Here is a 10,807-nt window from a genome sequence, read left to right on the forward strand (position 1 = left end):
TCCTGCCTCCCTATCTCAGCTGCCCAAATCCCACAGAGAGCGCTCACGTTCAGGCGGCCCCTGCTCTGCATGGTCAGATCAGCGTCCTTGCACCATCCAGACCAGGCTCCGGCTAAACACCCCCCCACCTCCGCAGAGCTGCCGCCTATCTGCCCCTCTCCATCCCTGCCTGTGACTGTGGCCTGGCCTGGGGCTCCCCGTGTGGCCCCCGCTGCTCCCCAAGGCCGAGGCCGTGCAGCTGTGCGTCCCCTGCCTCTCCTGGCACCCCACCCACCATGCCCAACCCCCAGCAGCCTGGGGGCCCCATCCTCACGCCACCCCCTGCTCCCTGCAGGACATGCACCTGCTGCGCCTGCCTGGAACACCGTTCTCCACCCCCACCCTCTCCTCCCTGGGCGATGCCCCGCCTGCTGCTCAGTGCCAGTGCTCCTTCCTCAGGTGGCCGCTCTGCGGGACCTGCTGTCCTTCTGTCCCCCAGCCCCTGGGCAAGGGTTTAGGAACTGCGCGCAACTCAGCAGGCCAGCTGGCAAGGGGCGGCGCGCCCTCTGGTGGTGAAACACTGAGTTGTAGGGACGATCTGCCCAGCGAGGGCACTGAGCCCTGGGTGAGGGAGTCAGACCCCCGTGGGAGCTCAGGGAAGTGCAGGCTCCCACCCTCCTGATGCCACGCCCACCGATGGTTCTGAGGCAGGGGGCTGGTGGGAGCGCCCTCGATCTAGGCTGTGACCAGTTGCCCTCTGGAGGCCCCCAGGGCCACCCTGGAGCAGGGAGCGTGGCCCTGGGCAAAGATGCCAAGTCCTCCAGTGCCGCCACCACCACCTCTGGGGCCTCGCGGGCAGCGTCTATGACCGAGCGTGGCTGAGACTCCTGGGATGATGTCCTATGGTCGCATCACCGGGCAGGGTGGGCAACGTGGCTGGGGAGCGGCCCCCTCTGTCCCCAAGGCCCCCTCCCAGTGCCATCCAGCTGCAGCCCCGGGACAGCCCCAGGTGGGGACCTCCCGGCTGGGCCCCGTCAGCCCCAGCACTGTGAGGCGAGGACGGCGCCCGCTGGCTGCTGCGGCTTCTCCCCACCAGTGGCGGCTGGTGCACTGCCGGCAGCCGTGGCCGGGACGCAGGTTCCTCCCCACTTGCAGGGGGCAGGAGGACGCCGTGAGTTCAGAGAAAGAGAAAGCGAGGCCGAGGCCCCGGGGGAGGTCCGTGAAGCTAACCGCCTGGGCCTTGTCCCCTCCGCCCCCCTGCCCCGGGCCTTGTCCACCCTGGAACCTGGGCCTCGTCCTCCCTGGACCTGGGCCTCGTCCGCCACGACCCTGGGCCTCATCCATCCCAGGCCCTGGGCCTCATCCACCCCGGCCCTGGGCCTCGTCCCCCCCGACCCTGGCCGCCATCGGGAGAGGGGCCGGTCTTGGCCCACTCTCCTGACCGCAGTGAATCGCCGAGGCCTGGTGCCTTTATGAAGGAAAGAGTCTAACCTGGCTCTGCTGGTTCCCGGGCTCAGCTGGGCTTCTGCGGTCTCTGGTGAGGGCCTCGCGGCAGCTGCGGTCACACTGAGGGGAAGGAGTGACAGGGAGGAAGGCACAGGAAGCCGGACACAGGGCGGGGCCGCCTTGCCCAGCCTTCCCGGAAGTCCTTGCCCAGCCTGTGGGCACTTGGTCCCACCTCTTAAGGGACCCGTCCCCGCCAACATCAGCTCACTGGGGGCTGAGCTCCCACCGCTCTCCAACCGAGAGCAGGGTTCAGCTCCCTCGTTAAAGGGGAGACGTGCAGGTCGAGTCTCTATCAGAGATGGGGGTCCCCTTGCCCAGGAATGCGCTGTCCTTTCTGGCTACCACGTGAGGAATCAGGATGCCAGTCCAAGAGTTACAGTGCAGGGCTGCAAACTGGGGCTCCGGGCAGGTGCCTGCGCAGCTGCAGGGAGTCTAGTCTAGTCTAGTGTGCACCTTACCAAGTCACCTGGCGCTCACTGCCGGGGGTTGGCCCCAGCCCCTGGCGGGAGACAGGCAACAGAGGTGCAGAGAGGGGGGTGGGCAGCAAGTGAGGGTCTGCACGGAGACCAGACCCACCAAAGGTCTCAGCCTGGGCCTCTGGGAGAAGCCAGAACCTATTCTCCCCCAACGTGAGCAGGTGCAGCCCGCCAGGTCCCAAGAGGGAGCCTCCTGGGCTGTTCATTAATCATTACCTGGCCAGGAGGTGGCGCTCAGAGGTGGGACCTTGTTTTTCAATCTCCTGGGCTTGGGAAGCCACCTCTGGAAGTCAGACAGCATCCCCCCCCCGGGGGGGGGGGCACTCCAGGACCCACTTGCGTGAGTAACTGGGAGAGGGTAGAGACCTCAGACTGCTGGGGCAGGCAAACCTGTTTATACCGAGGGCCCTTTGGCTTTTTATAACGTCATTCACGGGCCACACACAGTTGTCAACTTGCAATTAGCCTGCTAGAAGTCGATTGAATTTCTAGTCCTGCCTGCGGCTGCCTTGGCAGGGTTAGACCATAGGAGTTCACGGACCTGATGCAGCCCATGGGGCAGCCAGTCCCCACCCCTGCCAGAGGGAAGGGGCCACCTGAGCAGGACTGAGAGCTTCCCTGGGTCACCAGGCAAGTCCAGGGACAGGCCAGGACAGTGGGCGCCCTCCAACGAGGTGAGAGACGGGGATCAGAATGACCCCTGTAGGCCACCGCAGCCAACCACCTACGGCTCTGCTCCCTGGGGCCCCGCCGGCCAGGGCAGAGTCAGCCAGGACCCAGTCCTGGAGCTCTGGGGGAGCTCATGCCAGGGTCATTCTGGGTTTCTCCACTGGACAGCCACGGAGGCAGGTGTGGGGCTGGGGCGGGGTGGGGTCCGAGCACATGTGTTAAGGGACCCACGTCAGCTTCACACCAACACACGAAATCCCAGGACGGACCCTCCTAGGGAGGAAGCGACAGCAATGGCCTGGGTCAGAGCTGACTCCGACCCCATGAGCTAAAGGGCACGTGATAAACTTTGTAAATGTAGCACATGCAAATCGAGAGAACCGGAACGTCGGTGGCTGTACACTGAGGGTTGGTAGAACCCCTGGGCAAGTGTGTGGCTGTGCCGGCCACACAGAGAGCAGCTATTGGAGACCAGACGAGGGTCCCCGCAGGGGAGGGGGCAGCCTTTGGGCCGTGCTGAGAGCCGAGGTGGGGTCGGGGAGTAGGAGGTGAGGGCGAGGTTAGGATGGCTGTGGGTACCATGGGTGGCAGGGCCAGTTGATGGCGTGAGAGCAGATTGGGTGGTGGAGATCAGAGCGTCCTGGCGTGGGCAGGACCAGGTCATTGTGAGAAGGTGACAGATCCCATCCTTGCAACCTCGGGCAAATCGCTCACTGGGGTCAGTGTGCTCGTTGGATGGGGCACTAACAGGAGGCACCGTTCTGCCGCCCTCGCTGATGGTGGGAGAGGCTGGCACCCGGTGATGTGCACCTCGGAGCGTGGTGGAGGCTGCCCTGGGCAGGGCCCGCAGACTGGGCCTCGCTCCCACATTTGCTGGTCAGCAGCTTGGAGAGGTCCCTTCTGCATCTTCTCGATTTCTCTTGCCATGGGCTGAGACTGGAGACTCGAGGCAGGCAGAGCCTCCGGAGACAGGAAATGAAGGGAGAGGGTAGATACCAGGTGTGCCTTGGAAATCTACGACATCGCCACAGGAGAGCCGTGTCACCCAGGCCACCCCAGTGTGAGGGTGAGCGCCCCCTACAGGAGCCGAGGCTGTCACTCAGGGCCTCTGCCCATCCTCTGGGCGGGGCCGGGTGTCCTCTGGGGAATCTCCAGCCTCTCTCCTCCTGCAGGTCTCAGAGTGCGGAGGATGCTCCTTGCTGTGCACCTGCTCCTCCTCCTGGCCGGCCCACTGACCCTGGCTGGGGGGCAGCTGCAGCCCGAGCCTGGGGGTGAAGCGCACACCAACGGCTCCAGGCAGCAGCTTCCAGGTACGGAGGAGGGCTCCCCCAGCCTCAAATTTGGCCCTGGCAACACCGACTTTGCCTTCCGCTTCTACCACCTGGTGGCCTCCGAACGGCCTGGGGCGAACATCTTCTCCCCACTGAGTGTCTCGGCTGCCTTGGCCATGCTCTCCCTGGGGGCCCACTCCAATACTGGGACCCAGATCCTCCAGGGCCTGGGCTTCAACCTCACGGAGCTGCCCAAGGTCACCATCCACCAGGGCTTCCGGCACCTCCTGCACACACTCAGCCTCTGGGGCCACGGGCTGGAGACGCACGTGGCCAGCTCCCTGTTTCTGAGCCAAGACTTGGAGCCCCTCCCGAGGTTCCTGAACGACACCATGGCCTTCTACACGTCCAGGCTCTTCTGCACCAACTTCCGAGAGCCCAAGGATGCAGCCCAGCTCATCAACGACCACGTCAGGGCAGAGACCCGGGGCAAGATCACAGATCTGGTCAGGGAACTCGAACCCAGCACCCAGCTCGTGCTGGCGAACTCTATCTACTTCAAGGGTAAGAGTTCGGACCTTGGTGGGTCCTAGGTCCCCCCCCCCCCCCGTGCCCTAATTTGCCGAGTATTCAAATATCCAACAGGGGAACTGGGAAGGCTGGGTGTGATGGAAACGCGCAGCCCACCAGGGACATCCTGTTCCAGCGTTGTCCTGTGTTTGCCAGTTTTCCCATCTTGGCTGTTTATTCTTGCAATACAAGCGACAGGACTGCGTTAGAGGCAGCCACCAGAGGGAGCTGCTGGGCCCAGATCGGCACTGGCTCCACCCACTGCACAGTCTTGTGCCTGGGGCAGAAGGGTCAAAGGCCCTCCTCTACCTAAGGTTTTGCGTTGTGCGGTTTCAGTAATGCGCTGAAATGATTCAATAGAAGATTCCAGAAGTAAACAACCTGCCACTTTAAAAGAACTCTGATTGCAGCATACGATTATAATTTCTCTATTGTATCACGCATCATTGTTGTTGATCTCAACTGTGCCTAACTCAGAAGTCGAGCTTAGCATGGGTATGTGTGTCTAGAAAAGAGCATGTAGGGTTCCGTCGTGTCCGTGGTTCCGCGCGGGGCATGAGCGCGGCCATGGTGCGGCCAGGCCAGGCCCCACCCGAGGGCTCCACATGCGAAGCTGCCCCCGGATGCCCCCGCCCAAGCTGCGTGGAACGGAGCCGAGTAAGATGGCGCCCAGAGGAAGTAAGGTGGGCGGAATCCAAAGCTGTTTACCACTAAAACTAATTGGCTTCGCAACATCAGGGGAAGTAACAAAACTAGTAACAAGTGTATAGACATAGGGCTAGTCCTATAGAAATCCTCCCATAAGGTGATTTTTTTAAGTGATTGGTTGGTCCTTAGCCCTGCCCCAATGACTCTGCAGTTTTGTGCTATAAAAGGTACTGTTATGCACAAAGTAAATGAGTCCTTGCTACTAGACTTGGCTCCCCGCTGCGTCTGACTGTCTCCGGGATCAGGAGGCTGGGGAACAGGTGAGCGGCGCACTCACCTTTCCTCGGACCCAGACCATCCTGTACGGCTGGACTAAGACCCTGCAGTTCCGTGCATCCCTGGGGGCCGTGGACCATAACCCACCAGCTGCCCTGCAGACAATGGGAACTAAGATGCTCCTTAGCAGAAGGCCTAAAGGGCCAAGCAAACCCCAGTCCCTGTGCCCGCTCTGGCTGGCCACGTGCCCCTGTAAATAAAGTTTTATTGGCACACAGTCACGTCCATTCATTTATGGGCCCTGGCAGAGTTCCTGCTGCCATGGCGGATGGAGCAGGGATGGATTCAGCTGCAGAGACTGAATGATCCACAAGCCCCAGACAGGCGCCGTCTCTGCCAACCCCGGCTGTTCCCTGTGCTCCAGGAAAAGCACTTGCCATTGCTCTGATGATAGCAATTCTCTGAAGGCCTTTCAAGACATGTGAAAGAGAAAATAGGATTCACCCTTACCCCATAGGACCCACCCCACCCTACAGGCTCACTCCATCCCAATGGATTCACCCATCCTATAGGCTCCACCCCATCCTATGGAATCCTAAAGGATTCACCCATCCTATTAGCTCTACCATTTTCCTATAGGATTCACCCTTATCCCATAGGACCCACCCCAACCTATAGATTCACTCCATCCCTATGGATACACCCGTCCTATAGGCTCCACCCCATCCTATGGGATCCACCCTTACCCTATAGGATCCACCCCTTTCCTATAAGCCCCACCCCATCCTATATGATTCACTCCATCCTAATGGATTCACTCATCCTATAGGCTCCACCCCTATTCTATGGGATCCACACCTACCCTATAGGCTCCACCCCATCCTATGGGTCCACCACTACCCTATAAGCTCCACCCCTACTCTATAGGCTCCACCACTTTCCTATAGGATTCATCCCATCCTATATGATTCACTCCATCCTAACGGATTCACCCATACTATAGGCTATATATATATCCTATATATATATCCTATAGGCTCCACCCCTATCCTATAGGCTCCACCCCTATCCTATGGGATCCACCCCTACCCTATAGGCTCCACCCCTTTCCTATAGGATTCATCCCATCCTATATGATTCACTTCATCCTAACGGATTCACCCATACTATAGGCTATATATATATATATCCTATACATATATATATATATATATCCTATAGGCTCCACCCCTATCCTATAGGCTCCACCCCTTTCCTATGGGATTCTATAGGACTCACTCCATCCTAACGTATTCACCCATCCTATAGACTCCGCCCCTACCCTTTGGGATCCTGCTTTTCTGCAGTGAAGGCTTGCGGGGAACAATGGTGGCTTCTCACCTCCTTCCAAATCCCACACATGTCGCCAGGGCAAAGCCAGAACCCACAGGCAGCAAAACTCCGGGACACATTCCCAGACTCGTGGTCCAGGCAGGCTACTCATCGTGCGCCTTCAGCACGTGGGATTTTCCACACTACGGAGGACTTTTAAATACTTTTCATTTTGAAATAACCAAGGAAGGAGGGAAACCAGTAGCGTGGGTTTTGCAGTCGGGAGGACGCTGGCTGCACTCCCAGGTCTCTCCGTTTTGTCTGGCTTAATCCTGGCATGGAGCCGTGTGCATCCCCTCCTGTCCTCACCTCCCTCCAGGCACCGCCCCCATGCAGCGCTGGCCCTGTGATCCCCTCCTCGGCTCCTCCTCCTTCCCACTTCCCTGGTTCAATTAGCTGAACCCCATGATCTCCACCGGCAGCTGAGTGAGGGTGGAGACGGAGACCCCTCTGGGCTGCGGGCCTCCCCTGGGATCTTGGGCGTGGTTCTTCCTGGGCACCCCACACCGCCCCCACCCTGTGTGAGGCTCCACTCCCCCAAAACCAAGCACTGCCTCTTCCTCCTCAAACCCCTGCCCACACCCACTTCAGAACTTCACCTCCTCTCCGCTGGGGAAACAGGAAGTCCTCCGCTACTCACCTCCAAACTCCAGACTCCCCTGCCTGCACTTGGAGCCCAGGCTGAGACCCCTCCTCTCTGAAGGAGGGCAGAGTCCGTTCCCCACGCCCAGCCGTCTCCCCTTTCCGTCTTAGAGACGCCGACCCAACCCCTTTCCAGCATCCTTTGTTACTCTGAATTCTTCTTCTTTTTTAAAAAATTCATGTATTTGCTTGAAAGTCAGAGTTACAGAGAGAGGGACAGACACACAGGGAGATCTTCCATCTGCTGGTTCACTCCCCAGATGGCCACAATGGCCAGGGCTGGGCCGGGTCAAAATCAGGAGCCAGGAGCTTTTTCTGAATCTCATACGTGGGTGTGTTGGCCCAAACACTAGTGCCTTCTTCCACTGCTTTCCCAGGCGCATTAGCAAGGAGCTGCATGGGAAGTGGAGCAGCCAGGACTTGAACCTGCACCCATATGGGAGGCCGGCATCGCAGGTGGTGGCTTTACCTGCTACAACGCTGGCCCCTACTCTGCCTTCTGGGCCCACCCCATTCACACATCTGCACGGGGGCGCCACCTGCCCCCATCCTGTCTCACAGTTCAATGAGCCCTAAGGCCCCAGACCCTGGGGCAGTCAGCCTGGTGAAAGGCTGGGGTGCACTGTGTTGGGGCAGCAAGGGAGGATCTGAAACTCCTGTGCTGTCCGGTCCATCTTCGCTGCAGCGCTGTGGGAGGAGCCGTTTGTCCTCGCCCGGACCAAGCCCCACAGTTTCTATGTGGACGAGAGCACGGTGGTCCGGGTGTCCATGATGCTGCAGGACCAGCAGTACCACTGGCACCTCCAGGACCGGCACCTGGCCTGCTCCGTGCTGCACATGGACTACAAGGGAGGCGCCTCGGCCCTCTTTGTCCTTCCCGACTGAGGCAAAATGGAGCAGGTGGAGGAGGCGCTGACGCCCGGGATGCTCCGGCGATGGACCAGCTTGCTGAGCGGTGCTGCCCTGCAGAGGCCCCTCTGGTGAACGCCCGGAGCGCCCACCCCCCGCCAGACCGCGAAAGAACCTCTGAGCCTCGTCCTTAAATAACGAACTCTCCCATGGTAGTTAAAACGAGGCTCCCTTCGCCAGGGCAGAGAAACACCCCAAGAGGTGAGGGGCCTGTGTCAAGTCTGCCTCTCTGGGGTCAGCCCTGGCCCTGCCAGGGTGGGGATGGTTAAGAAAGCTCCACCCAGGCCGGCGCCGCGGCTTAATAGGCTAATCCTCCGCCTGCAGCGCTGGCACCCTGGGTTCTAGTCCCAGCCGGGGCGCTGGAGTCTGTCCCAGTTGCTCCTCTTCCAGTCCAGCTCTTTGCTGTGGCCCGGGAGGGCAGTGGAGGATGGCCCAAGTGCTTGGGCCCTGCACTCCATGGGAGACCAGGAGAAGCACCTGGCTCCTGCCTTTGGATCAGCGCGGTGCGCCGGCTGCAGCGCGCCGGCTGCAGCGGCCATTGCAGGGTGAACCAACGGAAAAAGGAAGACCTTTCTCTTTGTCTCTCTCTTGCTCACTGTCCACTCTGCCTGTCCAAAAAAAAAAAAAAAAGAAAGAAAGAAAGCTCCACCCACCCAGCCCAGGACACAGCCCAGAAGCTTCCCACTGGCCTGTGGCCATGAGAAACAAGGTCCGACCAACACCTGATGGAAAGCGGCCGGCGGCCATCAGCTGTGGGTGGGGAAGTTGACACAGCCCTGGTGGTACAGGGAGTCCTACCAAACAAACACAGTGAGACCCACAGGACTCTCACAGAGGCGAATGCCAGTGTGCCACCAAGAGTCACCGGCACCCAGGCAGAGGGCAGCCTATGCCGTGGGGGAGGTCCCCAGGCCGAGGGCCCAGGGCAGGGGAACCTGGGCTGCAGCCACTGCGGGCTCTCGCTGCGGGGGGTGCTGTGGTGCCAGAGTGCCAGGCAGGCATGCTGTGCCCTGCAGGGCCCCTGGCCTGTCCTGACCCGCTGTCCTCAGCCAGTATCGCTTGCAGGAACTTTTACAAGCCACTGGAGCTGCATCTCCCCAAGTTCTCCATTTCCGGCTCCTACCTGCTTGATCAGATCTTGCCCAAGCTCGACTTCACAGATCTGTTCTCCCCATGGGCTGACTTTTCCGGCATCAGCAAATGTGAGAAACTGCAGGTGTCCAAAGGCTGGGGTGCACTGCCATCAGCCCCTAGAGACCTGGGAGGGGACCGGCTTCTGGCCCCGGGAAGCTGCTGGGGGCCAGCCGGTGTGCGCCCTGCCGCCACGTGGAGTCTCCAAGCCTGAGGCTGCTCAGTCATCCGCCACCTCGTGCTGGGCGTGGAGCTAGGTGTTCCCCCAGTGCCTGGCCTCAGGGACCTTTCCTGCTCGACTCTGGGAGACAGCATTTGCCTAGCTGGTGACAACGCCATGGAAGGGACGGAGGAGGGGCGGACGAGGCTGGCTTGGGTGCAGATGTTATCCTAGGGAAAGACTTGACAAACAGACCTGCGGCTTCAGCTGAGAGAAGCGGATGCAGACCCGAGGGAGGTGTCTCGGGTCTGAGGGTTCGAGCTCCAGGTCTGTCTCATACGGTGCTGGTGTTGCTTCGTTTCTGATTTTATTTTCCTTATCTGTAAAGTGGGCATTCCACGGCTGACCTCATAGACTGGCTAGAAAGATTACACAAGACGACAGGTGCTGTGCACGAGGCCCAGGTGCTCACTTAACCATAGTTCTCACTACTGCATCTCCTGGATGAGCATCCAGCTCCATGACCCAAGGGTGCAGTGTCCCCGGTCAGCGCGGCTCGTGAAACACAGCCTTGAGCTCGAGCAGGCGCCTGGGCCCCGCACAGGTTGTCCTGGGGATAACGCCCGTGATTTCTCTCCCAGAATTTCCACAAGGCCACCCTGGACATTGATGAGGCCGGCACGGAGGCAGCGGCAGCCACAGGCACCTCCATTGTCTTGCTGTCCGCCCGGAAGAGTCACTGAGCCCTGTGGTTCAACCGGCCCTTCCTGGTGGTGATCTCCTCCCCCAGCACCCAGAGCGGGCTCTTTCTGGGCAAGGTCGTCAACCCCACAAAGCTGTAGCCTCCTCCAGCGGGAGGGCGTGACCTGGGATGAGCTCCCTATTCCGGGTGGAGGCCGAGGATGGTGCTGGGAGCCCAGGGTAGACGGGGTTGGCGAGGGGCGGGAGTGGTGGTCCCTAGATGGGCTGGAGGGTAGGAGAAACCCTCCCAGGGTGACTGTGCGGATTAAACAGAGGAAGAACTTTGAAGTCCTGGTCCACAGTTCGCACACAGAAGATGTTTAATTACTGGGTGCTTGCCTGACCCTCCAGGCTCCGCCCCCTCCCTCCAGGTTCCAGGTTGGTGTGTGGACGGAGCGCTGGCTGCCCCCAAGGCAGGCCAGTGCCTGTGTCCACAGCAAGGTCTGGGAGGCCTTTGC

General features: G+C 60.3%; 1 protein-coding gene across 1 annotated transcript; it reads left to right on the plus strand.

Moving 5' to 3' along the window:
* Nucleotides 1-2,240: 2,240 nt before the first annotated feature.
* SERPINA4 (serpin family A member 4) lies at nt 2,241-10,450 on the plus strand. Its single transcript, XM_062181023.1, is given in 5 exon segments — nt 2,241-2,301; nt 3,803-4,465; nt 8,094-8,363; nt 9,367-9,551; nt 10,250-10,450. Coding segments are annotated over 4 exon segments (1,302 nt in total). The 5' UTR covers nt 2,241-2,301; nt 3,803-3,819.
* Nucleotides 10,451-10,807: the final 357 nt, after the last annotated feature.

The sequence above is a fragment of the Lepus europaeus genome, chromosome 22, assembly GCF_033115175.1.
Source record: "Lepus europaeus isolate LE1 chromosome 22, mLepTim1.pri, whole genome shotgun sequence".
NCBI classification, from domain to species: domain Eukaryota; kingdom Metazoa; phylum Chordata; class Mammalia; order Lagomorpha; family Leporidae; genus Lepus; species Lepus europaeus.